The sequence below is a fragment of the Cheilinus undulatus genome, linkage group 6 (assembly GCF_018320785.1).
Source record: "Cheilinus undulatus linkage group 6, ASM1832078v1, whole genome shotgun sequence".
Classification (NCBI taxonomy): Eukaryota; Metazoa; Chordata; class Actinopteri; order Labriformes; family Labridae; genus Cheilinus; species Cheilinus undulatus.
The window spans coordinates 47,660,154-47,677,451 of NC_054870.1; the positions used below are offsets into that span (position 1 = coordinate 47,660,154).

The following is a 17,298-nucleotide window of genomic DNA, read 5'->3' on the forward strand; positions in this document are numbered from 1 at the left end:
AAAAAACTTGGCACACAGAGTCTCAAATCTCAGGTAAAGTCTTCAGAGGATCTGCAGAAATCCTTCAGCCATACAAATATATTCTAAAGATGAAACATAAGATATAACAAGGATATCAAGTGAAACTGTAAATAGAAAGCCTATCCTATAGATTGCATGTTTTGTGTGTTAAATAATAAATAAGTTGATAATGACATAGCACTGAACAGGTAAAAGGGTCATTATTCAACATCCAGACAGGCAGTGCACAATAACCCTGCTGGATATAATGCTGCACTGTGACCAAAAAGGAAATCAACACCAAGGCCATCAGTGGAGAAAAACATATTCAGAGCCACTGAAACGGAACTGTAAATTTGTAACCTGATGACTGTGGCCCATGCAGCCTCGTACCTTGGCCCCAGTTCAGCAAGCCATCATCGGCACAAACACCTGAGCTGCAGTTACAAACACACTATGGGGTCCTTTCCTGGCCCACTCTGATATCTGCTCCAACAGCTGAAAGTCAGAGGTTAATTCCTGCTGAGCAAAGTGGTGACAAATAAGTTACCCAGCCGCTTCCACAGGGGTTTTACATCACATTACGGCTGATTAGTACGCTGTGAAGTCACTGAGCTTGTTATCATCAAACACAGACTGGTGTCCTGACAGGAGTTTTCCTAAAAAAGAAAAATGCTTGATATTCAAGTTTCTAAATGAACCTCAACAGGGTTATCATAACGACAGTACTCCAAAAGAGAAGACCTGAAAATCTGCTTGTTTTGAAGTCTTTCAGACCAAGTAGATCAACTCAAAACATGGGCAGCTTCTCTAAAGATTACTCAAAGGGGACTTTTTTACAGAGAACATGTTCTGGCAGCAGCACAAGAAAACAGGCACTGAAGAATGAGACGCACATAATGAGCCTCTGACAAAGAGCTGGTGTGAACTGCTGAACAGCCTCTGAGCAGCAGCGCTCCCAGCACAAATGAAGGAAATTCTTCACCCTACGATGGCGTCTCCTCAATGGCTGCAATTCTGCCCACACTGAACATGATGCTCTTAAAAATCAAAGTGAAAAAGGATTGTGGTTCTGATTGCAGATTGCAGTAATGATACCAAAAATACCAGATAGCTGTGTCAGAACCACAAACGAGCATGGCCTGACATGAAAGATGACAGAAAAATTGCTATTCAATGTGAATATGAAGACAGTTAATGTAACTTTTTCTTACTTTTATTATCAAAGAAATGTAGCAGACAGGCGTAGTTTCTCTGTGAAATTTAGTTTTAGGTAAAAATGGAACAAAAAAAATCTGGACAGATAAGTATGGATTTCTTTTCCCTTATTAAATAAAATCTTCATTTATAAGCTGCAATTTGTATTTACTTGGGTTGTCTTTGTGAGATATTAAAATTGGTATGATGTTCTGAAACATTTAAGCGTGATAAATATGCAAAAAAATCAGGAATCAGAAAGGGGGCAAATACTTTTTCATAGCACTGTACATGTGCTTCTGCATCAGTGTATCTGAACAGCTATTTGGGTCTGCAGGCTTTGTCAGAGGAAACAACATCAAAATAAACTAAAACTAGTTATTTCAGCTCAGTTTTCACTTCAACAGCTCACAGGCTGTGTTCATAAATGTAATGCTGACTGTAGCTTGTCTTGTTATCAACCATTAGACGAATAAGTGACAGCCATAACCTTACTTGGATGACAAATTTCCATTCGGATCTTATGGATGGGGTCATTTTCTCCTATTTATGTTCAGTGAGTTCAAGAAGGTCCATGGCACAACATCAATCAGTAAGGCAGGGAACACTGGATGGGGAGTGATGCAGGCTGTGGACACGTGTTGGCCGCTATCCTCGATCAGAAATGTCCTGAAGAAGTATTGATAAGTCCCACTTGTGACAGCTGTTGCTCTTGTGGACATGGGCTCACAGTTTCCACACCCACATCTGCAGGTTAGTCAGGATCTATCCTGCAAACCAGTTTCCACTAAAGTTTCTCCCGTCTCTCTTTCCGCTGAGTCTCCATTTGCAGAAAGAGTTCCTCTGTGTACTCCAGGTCATAAAGGTATCCACAGTAAACAGCTGATGTCAACACTCGAGTTGAAATCGCTCATTTTAGATTTGTTTTAGCTTAGTTACTTCTTGTTTCCTCTGAAAAATCTGACAGACCAAGACAGATGTTCAGATATGCTGAGGTGGAAGAGCATGTAGCCGGAAGCTGAAGCTCTCATTGCAAAATACTACCAAACACAGAGGCTTTCTGGGAGAAAAACTAAAATGCTTCAAAAATGTTCAACATAATGTAAAATTAGAAAGTGACAGGACCAATCAGCGTCAAGGGGCAGTACTTTCGGGCGCGGCAGAGTAGTGATGCAAGCAAGCAGCAACAAGAAGCCGGTGCAGTTATGGTGGAAGACATTAGCGTGGATGCTGCTAAAGTGCCAGTTTTATCAGAATTTGATGACATTTCTTCGTTAGAAGAAGAACAAAGAACAGCAGTGAGTTGTTTTCTTTTCAAGAACGACTGAAGTCATGTACTGACATGTTTACAGTCACCATGGTTCGCGTTATGCAGTTCTCTATGGAATTTACTCCTCGGTAGGGGCGCAGCCCGGTAGCGGCTACGTCACGTGTTTTGTTGCTCTGATTGGCCTGTAAAGATGTGACAGACAGAACGTTCATCCAATCACCCTCCGAGTTTTTTTTTTTCAAACGCTCTGCCCTTATCTGGTGTATCAGGTTACATTTATTCAGCTCTGGGAAATACACTGGGTAAATTTTCACTTACAAAAGGCCATTAGGAGTGACATCTACATTTTTTTGACCATTTTTGACATTCAGTGAATTTTCAACCAAGGTTTACAGGTGTATATTAACATGTGCCTTCTAGCAATAACACAATATACAACCACACCACTACAGCTAAGACAAGAAGGATACAAGGAAGCAACAGGTAACATACATTACATCCTCACACTAGTGCTATGTACCAGAGGAACAAAAAGGCAAACAAATCTACCTTTACATGTTTGAGAATGCCCTTGTTTAAGTCAAACTGCACAAACTATAACTGCAAATTGGCCCCATTTCCATAAAAGCTGAGCTCCATGAAATGTGTCATATTTGCACTTTCAGTACTAGTGAGCTCTGCAGGTGTGACCTCAGAGCATTCGCCATGGATGTCTGTGTTTATCTTTCCTCTCATATTTGTTCATTCATCTTTTATCATGATCTTTCCAGAGCTAAAAGAACAACTACGACATCTCTGTAATCAGGCTACAGAAGAGTCAAACCCATGACAGACCCCTGAGGGGGCTGACGTCATGTTTGGCCGTTTTTGTCAGCTGCAGCTTGTTGAGGTAACCAGCGTAACGAAAACAGAGCCCAGGTGCATTTCATAGGCCAGGAAGTTGTACGCTACCATCACAGAGGCGAAAAACACAGGAAACCCTCAGGACCAGACACAACCTCTCGTCTAGATGCGTCAAACACAGACAGTCATGAAGTGTGTGACCTTGTGGAGGAAACACTTTAAAGGGAGTCAAACACACACTGTAATGTTTAGTTAACTTTATAAACTTCCTTTATTACAAAAAACTATGAGTCTAAGAGGGTTTTGTTAGCTTGCACCTGCAACTGTTTTGAAATATTAAGTTAAGGCTCAGGTTCAAAGTGCAATATGTAGAATTTTCACACGAAAATATCTACAATTAAAACATTTTTACTCTTAATTTCTATGTGAACATTTTCTGGGGTTCTTAGTAGGGCTGTCAAAAAATGAACATTTTCAATCGCAATTAATCTCAGGATTTCTGTAGTTAATCTCGATTAATGGCATTCTGTTTATTGCTTCAAAATGTCACTATTTTGCATTTGAAACAGTTTTTGTATCATTTTGGATTTTTCTGCTGCCTTGAAAAAGGGTAGCTGAGTTCCTGTTCGGACTGACCTGCTTTTATAGGTAGATTAAAGGTTATAACATGAACTCAACCATGGAAAAAAGAGCTTGTTATGGATTAAAAAGGAATAATGGAACAATAAAAAAGGTAAATGTTTGATAACACAAGGTGCAGATGTCATTTGACTTGTCCAATGCACTGTCGGCATGTTTTGTAAAGTGAAATGAGACATTTAGGAGCAGTGGTGGACTTATTTTAAATCACTGTGGCTGCAGTGAGATGCTGATTTGGCTAAACGAAAGTGTCCTGAAAGGGACAATAAATCATACAATACATTGTGATTAAAAAAATGTAGTGCACTAATTGTAGATCTTAGTTAATCGCGATTAAAGGGATATTTCAGTATTTTTTAAGTTGGGCCATATGGAGTACCTATCAGCAGAAGTGGCATTTGCCTCCAGTGGTTTCAGTGAGTATTGCTCTTTTAAAGGGAACATATTAAACAAAAATCACTTTTTCAGGCTTTTCATACAAAATATGTGCCCCTGACCTGTGCCCCCTCAAGTACCAGAACACCCCCCCCCCCCCCACCTTTCAGGAAATGTGTGCTGAAACAAGCCATTCTCAGATTTTCCCCTCATGATGTCATGTGGGGAGTTAGCTCTGCACCCAATTTCGGTTGGCCTTTCATGCTTGGAAGAGAGTTCCACCCTCCTCTCCTGATCCATTAAGTCACATCCATTTCCTTAGAGGGGCGTGGTCAGGGGCAGAGTCAGACAGCTCAGTAACATTTAAAGCCACAGACACAGAAACAGCTCATTTTGAGCAGGGCTGTAACAGATGGTTTTTTAGACATGCAAAAATCCAATACTGGAGTGTTTTTTGGCAACAGACTTCACAAGCATGTTTTGGGGACCTCTGAGACCATTATAAACTTGTCTTAAAAGGGTAAAATATGTCCCCTTTAAGAAGGACTCACTGCTTTCACCTGCCAGGAAGCTTGGTTATACAGCAGAACAGATGGGTACAGTTTCTCTGTGAAATTTAGCAAGTTTTTGGTTAAAAAGAAAAAAAAAAAGGGCCACAAAACAATGTTAACTCAAATTAATATCATTATTGTATTTTACCCAGAAAGCCTCTGTGTTTTTGTCACTATGTTGCAATGTAGGCTTTGGCTACCGGTTACGTGCTCAAATTTTCTGACAGTGTGTACGTATGAGCCAACATTGTTTTGCCCATTTTTACCGAAAACTCACAAAATTATGTGGAGAAACTGTACCCATCTTTTACACTGTATAGCCTAGCTTCCTTGTGGGTACAAACAGCGAGTCCTTCTTAAAGGAGCAATGCTCACTGAAACCACTGAAGGCTAATGCCACTTCTACTGCTATGTACCTCGTATGACTCAACTTCTAAAACACTGAAATATCCCTTTAATGCAATTAATCTTGACAGCCATAGTACTTACATTACATCATATTTTCCACAAATTTTTCAAAGCCAGAGAAATTTATAGTTTCTAGTTGTAATTGCTAGCTGGGACTTTTTTAATGAGAGAAGGAAAAGTGACAGGCCTCAATATTTACCACCAGCAAATTTCCCAGAACCAAACCACAAAACTGAGCAAAGCACACCTATACTGTAAATGCAAATAATAAATTCATAGCCAAAACTGTTAAATCTGATCGCTGTGTCATATTAATACTGATAATCCTGAAAGCTTCCAACAAGTGACAATTTCCAAATATTTCCTCTCAAACTGTGGGAAATGCCCCCTCAGTATTCCTTTACATTTAAATTTAACTTAAAACATTTAAGAGTTCTCACCGTTGTTTTGTTGACCATTTTCTGAGCACACAAGCTGATTGGCTTTGTTGGATTTTGTTCTTCTTTAGAGGCGATCTCTGTTACACCAGCTGCAACTTTACATTCATTTCCTCTACCTACAAGGCAAACAAGAAAAAAAGTAATTGAACACAGTTGGTGGGATGTCACTTAATCTACCAAACAGCAGGCTCTGCTTTGTCTCTGTGTGTGCATTCATGCATCTTCTTATCCGCCGTGCTGCATTCACAGCTGGCTGAAAACAAAGACAAATTGTAAATATAAACAGTTTTAAACCAATTACTGTATACTTGCTTTTTACTATCAGAAACATAGCTTGGAGCTGTATGTTAGGGGAGCATAAGATATAATTATCCACTATGAGGTTAACTAAACTTTACATTTAAATACTCCAAGGTCTCATATGTAGCTCTAAATTAAAATATTGTGTTTAACTTTATGTGCTAGAAGTTTAATCAGTTTAGAGTTAATAGTTTTACTGTTAGCTTGAATTAAAGAAAATTCTTATATAAATGTCTCAATACAAGCTATAATAACTCAAAATACAATTGAAGCCACTAGTATGCATTAATTTTTTTTTTAGATACTCAGACTAGCATTAGAGCTATATTTTTCGTAAACTGTATCTTTAGCTGTAAAGATACGCAAGTTAGAAAAACAAATGAAATACATTTTCATGTACAAAAATCAATCTAGTCATAAAGTTTCTAATCCTGCTTAGAGCTTCCAATTCACCTGTGAAGCATTCCTCAAAATTTGAATCACCATAAGCAATTAAGACTTTAAGATGAACAATATAGAATTTCATCTGAATATTCTTATAAAAGACCAAAGTTATTTACACTGAAATCATATTTCTTTATTCGTTGCTCAAATGACACGCAAAAAAACAAAAACACACCTCTGGAAAATTGGCTGCAAAAATGGCACACCATTCATTAGAGGAGACATATCCCTATTTCACCTTTTAACAGTGTTGTCTAAATCACTGGTTCCCAAACCTGAGTCCGGCACCCCTATTTGGGCGCTGTCTGCTCTGCTTTTGTTAAAATTAGATTTGAAGATATCATTTCAAATCATTACATAATATATGACTGTATCAAGGCCACCCTAAAAGGTTAAAAAAAAACTAAACCAAAAAAAAAGAGGATCTGTGAATTTTTGAGGGAAACCTTTTTGAGAGTATAGTCGAGTATTTACAAGAAACCAGACTCCAATGTTACAGTTTAAACATTCATAAATTTATGAGAAAAATCTCTAACTTTCCAAGCTTAAAATGTTGAAAATTTTGACATTATAAACTTTAGAATTATAAAGTCATAAATTCAAAACATTATAAAGTCATAAATTAACAAGAAAACAGTGAATGGATAGCCTCAGTTTTCAGGAATGTGTCTTCTAAGTCCTGATGATAATCATAATGTGATGATTCTAGGCTAAAATCACAAGTAACCTTAATGACAAGTCCGACTAAGAAGTATCATTTGATTAGGCTCTCAACTGGAGGACTAGTGCAAGAAAACAATTTAATCTGTTAGATTTTACTCCATGAGTTTTGGTTCAAGTAAATATACAGCTTTTGAAGTTAAAAGAAAGATTTTCCTCGTAAATTTACAGCTTTTTGTACTCGAAAGTTTCTTTTCTTTCTCAAAAATTAACATCCTATTTTTTAGAGTGTAATAATGAATAGTTTAGGGATAGATTTCTTTGCCAAGAACCTGTTAAGTAAGTATGCCCATTATATTGTGATTTTGTCATGAAAATAATTAAAATCGGGGGCGCACAGATGGTCGAGTGGTTCAAAGTGCTACCCATGAATGCGGGCGGCTCAGGTTCGAATCTGGCCTGCGGCCCTTTACCGCATGTCTCTCTCCACTCTCACCACTGTTCTTCCTCTATCCAGAAAAAGGCCCAAAAATAAATCTTAAAAAAAACAAACAAACAGTTAAAACCTATGTTTATTTTTTCCAAGTGGTTCCTGGGTGGCCTTAGCTCTCCTTGGATATGTGTAGGGGGCCCTTAGGAAATAGGTTGAACTACTGGTCTATCACTGGTTCCTAGGCTGTGATCCAGATCCACCAGGGGGCACAAGGTTCTGTGTGCCTTAGGGGAACAAAATTAGATTTGCGCTCTTCAACTAAAATCATCTTAAACATATGATAACAAATATACTGGATTAGTTCTACAGAGTTTTAAAGGTAAGAACAAGTGTGTTAGGGCTTATTATGTTGTGATTTTTATCATTGAAAACTCAAATTAGTTTTTTTTTGTCGCAGGGTATAGAGCGTTTTTATGTGTCTATGGGGACTCAGCTTTTCTAGGTTAGAATAGGGGTTTAAAGGAAAAGCTTGGGAACCAACCACAGGTCTGCATGAAACATTTGTGCCATGCTTTGGTCCATAACATGGATCAAGCACCAGAGTAGGTTTTGACCTTGAAATTAAAAAAATACTACGGATCAGAGCGCAGCTGCCTGGCTCTGTGCCAGAGCAGAGAGACAGAGGTTAGATTTACTGTTTTCTGGCACAAATCTTTCTGTTATATCTTCAATGAGCTGTAGGCCACTGTGGCTGATAGATTTTGGAAATTTACCTCACAGTGAACAAAAACACATCATGTAGCTGGCTGTTAACTTTCAATGAAGGCAGTGACATCAGCTAACAACAGACTGTACTGAGATGAATTGCTTGGTGATTTTATATCATTGCAGCACTGGGGAGGGGCAGGGTAATTCCCTGTCAAGACTGGTGATGTCATGGGCTCCAATAATTTCCCTGCTCAAATAAAACTAAGCCAGGAAAGAGATGAACAACCTTTTAACAGTCTAAATCAAAATTCCAGTCATACACAGATCTCAGTGTTTTCATACATTCACAGCAACCATATTCCAACGGATCTAGTGTGTTAATACACAAAGTTTGGTTTTCACTTTACAGGGACTTTAAATGCAAATGAGCTCTTTCTCAACTCACCTATCTCTTCCATTAAAGTGCAACGACACAAGTACAATGGCATGCTTCTTTTGTCTTAGGTGTTACTAGTTGAAGGGCAGATATTAAGACTATCACTGTGAGATCCCAAGAAGCACAGATTCTAAACAGACTATCAGATTTCATGGTTCAGACGGACCCTCAACAAAGGGCTAAGTTTGTCTATTTCAAATTTTGCGAGTTGGTAGATACTCCTGATACCTGAAAATGTGAGCAAATCTAACTCTAAACTGCTTAAATTAAGAGTTTTTCATGATAGTCCCTTTTAGGTAATCCAGAATCCAGTTAAAGAATAATTCAGGATTTAAGATCCACCAACATCCTCCAAGAGATACAAACATAGCTTCAAACATTCCCTTTTATAAAATTTGAACACTGAGTAAATTGAGTTTTCTTTTTTTCAATTCATAGTAACAGAAATAAAAAAGGGAAATCTGGGTTCACTTTTATGCTTCCACTTTATTATTTTCTGTCAGTTTTATTACTCACTTTCTGAGCTACTGGAGAGGGCACTGGCAGCAAACTTTTTTTGCTGCTTTGACTCCGCCTCAGCGTCTGTTAGCATTGTCGGTTGCACTGAGGTAGAAGCTCTTCTCTTTTTAACTGCAGCATTTGTGGTTGTGCCAGTACTTGTAAATGGCACGGTGCTTTGTTTTTGCCTTTTGTCCACAGGTTTGACATAGGCTGTTGAATAAGTTTCTAATGCAGGCACAGATTCTTTCAAATCCTGCTGCGGATCAATCAGAGGGTCACTGATTGCATGAACTGGCTCTTGTTGATTCTTGCCACTCTGGCCTTCTTCGAATTTCCTTTTCTTTTGACTGCTAGCTTCAGATCCCATACTTTCACTTCTTCTTTGTTTCTTCTTCTGTGGTACAGAATCCAGGTCAAATGGAATTGGAAAGAAGGGTTTTTTCTCTGCAGGTAGACGAAGCAAAGCAGAGCTCTTCGATCTCTGGAGGTTAGCGGGGGAGAAGAGGTCCTCAAACACATTATCATCACAATCAGTGGAGCTAGAGGCAACATTTTTAGAGTCACTGGATGCTTTAAAAGATCGTACCAGCGCAGAAAATGATTGTCTGGCTCGTTTGGGCTTTTTCTCTAATGGAGAAGAAGTTTCTTTTGACTTTTTATCAGCAGCATCAGTTGGCTTAGCTGGTGGTGAGAAACAACTAGAAAGTTTCACAGTGTCAGAAAGAGAGCGGGCCTTAGTCTGTGTGAGGGATTTAACTGCTTTCAGTTTTCCCTTTCCCTTTTCAGAAGTGTGAGGTGGTGGGCTTTGCAGTTTTGTCTGTATTTGACTTTTTTCTTGTTGAATGTTCTTGTAATTATCTGATCTCTGATCCTTTTGAAGGCTTTCCAACAAACCCACAGATGTAGGCGTCTCTGCGAGCTTTTTTCTGACTGAAGTCCGTCTTGATTTTTTAGTTTTATTTCCTTCTCCACCCTCTTTGTCCTTGATGCTGGGACATTTCAAACTTGGACTTGGAATCCGTTCTGGCACATCGCGGCAGGGTGACAGCCAGGGCTTCTCAGAAACCTTTCTGTGGCATGTATCGAGATGGTCATGGCTTATAACATCAACTTTCGTTCTCCCTTCTTCCTTATCTGGTGAGTAACAAGGTTCAGCAGCAGAGGCAGATGAATCATCATCCGACTGGTCATCTAAATAAAGGAAAAAATAATAATGATTTAGGGAATATGCATCTTTCAGGCACTTTGTTTTCTTTTTGCAGGTTTATTATACTTGATTAGCAAATCTAATAAAGATTTAAGGCAGTGGCTCTCAACTGGTCCAGCCTCAGGACTCATCACCACCAATTTAATAAGGAGTTGTCACCTAACTTTACAAAGATACATTTTCAACCATCCAAGCTTATTTAATAAAAAAAGGTTGTAGTTTGGACCTATGGCTGGCCACAGACTAGACAATCTTAGAATCTTAAAGAATTCTAAAAGTGTGGGAGACCACAAACATAATGACAATTTCAAATGATTTTTCATCTTATAATCCTCTGAATGCACACACTAGACAACTCAGGCAGACTGTGAGACTGCTGAGACCACACACCTGCCAACCTGCCAGCAGCCTCACAGTGAAGATTCCCAACACAATAGATGTTACAGATGTGATGTGAGATTAAATGTGACTAAGGATTTAAAAAACAAACAAACAGGAATTACTATCAGGGTTGGGTATCGTATAGGTTTTTTGCTGATACTGTTGCTAAATCAGTACTTTTGATACGGTGCTGGTGCCTAAACAGTACCTGAATCAAAACTTCTGAGAGAAAAACATTGTGTTGAAAGTCAGCAGGAGAATAAAATCTGCCTGGGTATCATGAATGATTGGCAGAATTATCTTTATAAGATGTCAATAGAGCATGGAATGAGAAAACTGGTGTTAGTTAACCCATAGATCACACAAATTCCAAAACACATTTCTTGCCTTTCATTTGGGGTATTGATATTGAAATATCGATATCTGTTGTAATTCAGTCCGGTATCTGGTATCAGATTTGTTGGTACTGGTACCATGTTGGTCCTGGATTTCGATATCATCCCTAGTTACTATCGATATCCTTGGCTTGCTGTCCCTCCACTACAGGCTGTCCTGGCATGTGTCACAGTTGCAGCAAAAATCATAAAACAAGGAAGACAATATGGATGAATCCTGGCTGGAATAAAGGTAAAGTTGTGCTTATGTTTGTGAGCGGTGAAAGTACATTACGTCTGGCTGTTGACGATACTCTGTCTGCTTACTCTCATTGGTTGTTGTGGGTAATTCGTCAGAGCCACTATGGCCTAAAATTGTATATATCTAGTAAAAAATAGTAAATATCTAGGTCTAGGAGGCTAGTAATGTTAATAATGTTGACACCACACAGTTGAGGATTATTCAGACAAATAATAATTTGCAACGAGTGTCCACTGGGGATACTCCTTCATGATATTTGGGAAAAAATCTGGCCTTAAATCGGGCCAAAAATCATGCAGTCTGTGGCCAGCCTTAGATGGAACAAAAATCTGATTGAACAAAGACACTGCACAAAAAAATAACAGCTTAAAAGCACATCTTTACAAGAGCTCTGGAAGGGAATGCATGCATACATTGTATTCTATATTGTTTGTTTGGATTTTATGTTAATTTCGGTTGTTTTTTTGAGAATATTAAGAAATTAACACATTATCATGGGGAAGAAACCTTTTTTATCCAAAGATGACATGATAAATAAGTCAATATCTCACAAAAAAAACACAATTTACTAGCCATTAGAGCAAAAGAGAGTAAATAAAAGATATAGATGCAGTTCATTAGGGCCATTAGACTCCTTGCAATATCCTTTTCTTCTAGACACATTCCTGACCCACTAAAAACAACACAACACATTTTTAGGTCCTTATAAACCAGCTGAGGAAAACTGATTTAGGGAATAAGCATCCTTAAGCTGCTGTTTTCTTTCTGCAGATTTGTAATGCTTGAATAACAAATCTAATAATGATTCTGAGCAGTGGTTCTCAACTGGCCTAGCCTCAGGACCCATCACCAGCTCTTTAATGAGAAATCGAGACCCAAATTTCCAAAAATGTTTAACCACCCAAACTTATGTAATGAAAAATGTTGCAGGCTCACCATAGATGGAACAAAAAATCTAAATGAATGAAGAGATTGCATATATAAAATACTTTTCAAAGGAAGCACATCTTTACAGAAGCTCTGGGAGGACATGCATGCATTTTAGTTTATTTTACTTAGTTCCCCTGGATTCCATGTCAATTTTGTTTGTTTTTTAAGGATGCTAGGAAATTAACACATTTCAACAGGAAAAATAGTTTTTATCCTAAGTTGAAAGGTTCATCAGTCAATATGACTTTGTTTGATATTTGTTGCTGCTACCTGTGTCTGTCTGAACATATCTAATACTACGTTTTATGCATTTTAAAGTATTTTTTGATAACTGAAAAAGAAATATTGTTTCAAGGTTTCAAAGGCTGTTTATAAGAGTGGTGTAACCTTACACATAATAGCACGAGAAAAATGATTAAGATTTCAAAAATATATGGGAATTAATATCGGGTATTGAAACATATATATTGGAGTCGGATCAAAGCTGATAAAAAAAAAGCATTGGCCCATCTCTAACAAAAATATCAAGAAAAAGCTGTTTTTTTCACTTACAATGTGGTCTCATTTCTCAAGATCTTAAAAAACAACTAAAATCTACATTATGACAGCAAAACAGGGTGGAATAACAGGTTTGCACACATTTCCTCACAAAGTCCTGTCACGTCTCCTTGTTCAGTTACATGTTTTGTTCCACCTAAGGTCCAAAATGCATCATTTTTCATTTAAAATCAGTTTTAGTGGTTGAAAATTTTCAGACATTTGGGTTGCAATTTCACATCATGCAGGTAGTGGTGGGTCCTGTGGCTAGAAAGATTGAGAACCACTGATTTAGTATATTCATCTTCAAGCCAAACTGCTTTCTCTTTAGAGATTCAATATACTTGAATAAAAAAACCTGTTAATGCTAAAGGGAATTTGCATCTTAAAGCCACTTTGTTTTCTTGTTGCAGGTTTGTTATACATGACGACCCAATAACTCTCCCACTCTGGCTTCTGCCCTCATGGGGTTTGAATGCACTAACTGTGAATCACAGTAAAAAAAATCAATGAAATGCATTTGATGTTCTATTTTTCTATAAACTGTATGGGTAAATCAGGCCAAACATATAAATCTTTACTAGCAGACAGATGTGTTTATTTCTGTCTTTAAAAAATGAAATGCCTAAGAATGCTGTATGCTCTAGCTCTTTGATTACTGTCTGCATGTTTGGAAAGATGAGAAACTACAACTGATTAATCAAAAGAAAATCGCATCCAATTTTCTTACACTTAAATTTGAAGACAGTTGGTGTGCTCCCAAGAGACGGCTTCAGTCCAGTGGGTGAGCAGGATTCGACCATCTGTGAGGCTGAAAGAATCACAATTATGTGAGTTTGTAGCGTTCAAAAGCGATTAAATATTCTTAAAACCTTAATCCCTCACACTGTGCATCTGTTGCTTCACATACCTGTGGGTGAGAGGTTTTCCCTTTTCTCCTTCATGTCTTTCAAACGTTGTGCCATGTAATCAGATCTCTTTAATGCTGGGCTGTAGACTATGCCGCTCTCCTCATCAATAATGATGGGCGACATTTCTGTAACTGTGAGTAAAAACTGTTTAAGAAAGACTGACTGACTGAGATGCTTTAATTTTTGAAAGGTTTAAAGTGTCTCACCTATAGTTTGCTTTGGAGGTAGGTCTCTCATCATCTTATCTAATTTTTTCTTCATGCGTCTGTCGTTTTCAGGTGTCTTCTCTGGGGAATCTTTTGGCTGCATGCAGCGGTGCTGCCATTTGAACAAATAAAACATTTGAAATAGGAGGTAAAGATATCAAAGATTAAGTATTTCAAGTTCAAAATTATTCTAATCAAAGTATATTATCTAAAACTTCAGACATTCAGATCATGGAATGATTTTGGAAAATAATCTCATTGCAATTTTTTTCACCCAATATTGCAATAGCGATTTGATATGCAATTATTCTTTAACTTTCTTTTATTCCTAAACGAGGGCTGAGCAATTCTTCAAAAGTGTCTCATTTTTATGGTTCTGACTTGTATTACAAATGGGATATGAAATATTGCATTGAAGGGTTTTTGTCATTCTTATATTACTAAGAAAAAAAGTACAAAAATGAAGAAGGTAGGATTTTTTTGTAGACTATTCTAAAAAAAAATGGCACCTGAATGACTGCATGATGTCATGCATAACATCTCTGCTGCAAAAAACAAAAAAAAAACAAAAACAAAAAAAAAGATGAAAAACTGGTATTTTGACACATATTTCAGATCAAAGAAATATTCCACCTTTTACAATTTGAAAATTGCAGCAGGCCATATTGCGATTTAATCTACAGTAATTCGATTCATTGCCCATCCCTAATCATGAACACTGAATTCATGTTAGCAGTGAAACATTCAAAATCATATTTGACCAACCAAGTCAGACAGTTACAAATAAAAGGTAGAAAAGCATGGCGAACTTCATCTAATCTTTAATATGCATTGCGCAAGGGAGGCAACGGTTTGCTGAAAGGACCTGAAATAGTTACTTAAATTATTTGATTTGTTGTTATACTCAGGCTGCTGTTATACCAGAGTTATAAACTTTGATATGATAGTAGTCAAAATCAAATGATACCTCAGCAGCAAAAGTAAAGTCAAGTCCTAGACAATATTAGGTGATTTCTTGTTTCACTTATCATAGCTTGACAGTTTGCAAGAGATTTTCTGTCAGTGTTGACAGATTTATTCTTCTTCTACACATCTTTGTGATAAAATAGTTTTGTGTTAGAACACTTTTTAAAGCTTTGGTATTTTTTGATATCACTGATCATTTAAATAACAGAAATTAAACAGTTATAAACACATCATAAAAAATGTATAAAAAATGTGACCCCCTGTTTCATACATACATGCTTCTTTTGAGGCAAAATTATAATTGTATTATGTTGTGTAATGCACATAAGACGTGTGAGCTTGTCTTTGAAATGGGGGATTAATGTAGAGATACTGTGACCATTAGCCTTTGTTATATGCTTCATGATTGCAGCCATATAATGTTCAGGTTGAAAAAGGGCTATTATTAAATTCTGACAAAAAAGTAACCTTAGAGGTTTTTTGAAACATGTTTAAATATGTGTTTATGTTAAGTATTCAATGTTGAGCCCACCTTCATCTATGACCCCAAATCAGCCTTAAGTCTGTCTTGACAAATAGTGACTAAACAATGATTAACATGCCAGCTTAACCTTTGACATAAGAAAGACCAAAACATGTAACTGTATGTACTCACTTTTTTGTTTTTCAGCACAGGATTTGTTTCATCATTTAAGGCTGGAAACAACTCCTCATCCACACGCAAACCATCTTCATAACACCTGGAAATCATTTCACCAGAAATAAACTACATCAAAAGACTCAATATCTTAGAAAAAAAATCATGATAATAAAACAACAAAAGAAAACAAGACAATTGTTTGATTACAAAGAGCACAGTTGTTGGTTTTCATACCTCCCAACCCAGAGAACAGAGACGAGCTTCACATCACTTTTCTTCGCTTTCCTCCATGTAGCTGGATGGCCGTTTTTGAAAATTACATGTGTGACTTGTTTATTGAATGTTTTTGATACCTGTAAAAAAAACATTTCCAAAGTTATCACATCTACTATCCTTTAACCTGTGTAATCTATATACAATATAGTGTGTTTAAGTGTCATGCAGTCTCACCTGAGCTCCCATCTCCTGTAGCTGCTGAACAAATGGTTTAGAGTAGTTTGCTGTTTTGTCTGATGACCACACATCAACATAGGCGACAACATCTGTGCACACATTGAAGAGAACATTAAAATGAATAAAATGGTACAAACTTCAGGCTTCATAAACTATAGTGAGACTTGGACGATGTATAATACCTTGAAGAATTGGACTTGTGGTCATTACTTGCTCCAGGACTCACCTGTACAAAAACAATCAAGACTTTATTTAGAGCTTACATATTCACTGGAATATTCATTTGCTGTATTTTTAAAAAGAGAAGACAGACAAATATTTGTTGTTTCTTCATGCCTGCAACACAACAATGGCAATCACTATCAGGATCAGAACTGTAACACAGAACTTTTATTCCCTTCAATGATCAAATTTATCTTTGATGTACTGAATAAAATAGTCTTAAGAGCTGGAAATAAAGAACGGCTGTGCTTTGTTATTGCCGAAAGGCAGTCAGAGCAAAATAAAAAATGATTTTTTTCAAGGTTATCACAGTCTAGATGGAGGGCATTATTTCTCAACCCCATTTGGACTATGGAAACTTTTTCTTATACCTGCCTTAGTCAATATTCCTTTCTTCTGTTCACCTGCAATGGATATTAATAGGTTTAGGGAACTGAAATCAAGATTTTACTGATTGCTTCTGAAAAAAGGTGTGGCCCTGGACTATACTGCAGACCTTTAAACTTTTTATGAACTGATTTTGAGAACCCCTAGTGAGGTCGACAAGAGGAAATCAAGCTTGTAAAATCTATTTTGTCTTTACATCTCTTCAGACTACTGCATATAGGCTTCTATTTAAGTCTTCTGAAATAATCTCTTACAGTGATCTGCTGTTATATTGAACAGACACCTGTTTTTCCCCCTGCCTTTTCATGCCAATTCAGGTCCAGGTGTCAATCCCATATAATCCAGGATTTCTCATTTTTCAAGGTTGTCAAAGTGCTCAACACCAGTGTGCATATGGTCTAGTGGTTTAAGGTGCACCCCAAGTATGTTGGTAGCCTAGGTTACAAAAAATAAGGGTTAATACCTTGATTCGTTTTAATACTATGTACTGAAAATCTCTGGTGTTTCAATAATTGATGGTATCAAGAAGTAACCTCTAGAACAGTACACATCTACTGCAGGAGAAAGGTGTGTCCATCTTATTGCTGTCATGAACACTATCTAAACTGCACTTTAAC

General features: G+C 37.3%; 1 protein-coding gene across 3 annotated transcripts in view; it reads right to left on the reverse strand.

The window, feature by feature from the left end:
- Positions 1–17,298, reverse strand: part of mcph1 (microcephalin 1) — a 71,185-nt gene that overhangs the window by 52,957 nt on the left and 930 nt on the right. For all 3 annotated transcript variants that reach the window (XR_005992041.1, XM_041790077.1, XM_041790078.1), the window contains exons 2-10: positions 16,255–16,298; positions 16,070–16,161; positions 15,854–15,972; positions 15,635–15,719; positions 14,014–14,125; positions 13,807–13,938; positions 13,627–13,707; positions 9,221–10,396; positions 5,724–5,839 (exon numbers count right to left, since the gene is read on the reverse strand). Coding sequence is in view for 2 of the 3 variants with exons in the window: in XM_041790077.1 (XP_041646011.1) it covers positions 5,724–5,839; positions 9,221–10,396; positions 13,627–13,707; positions 13,807–13,938; positions 14,014–14,125; positions 15,635–15,719; positions 15,854–15,972; positions 16,070–16,161; positions 16,255–16,279 (1,938 nt within the window). In the remaining variant the exon portion in view is untranslated. The remainder of the gene's footprint in view (positions 1–5,723; positions 5,840–9,220; positions 10,397–13,626; positions 13,708–13,806; positions 13,939–14,013; positions 14,126–15,634; positions 15,720–15,853; positions 15,973–16,069; positions 16,162–16,254; positions 16,299–17,298) is intronic.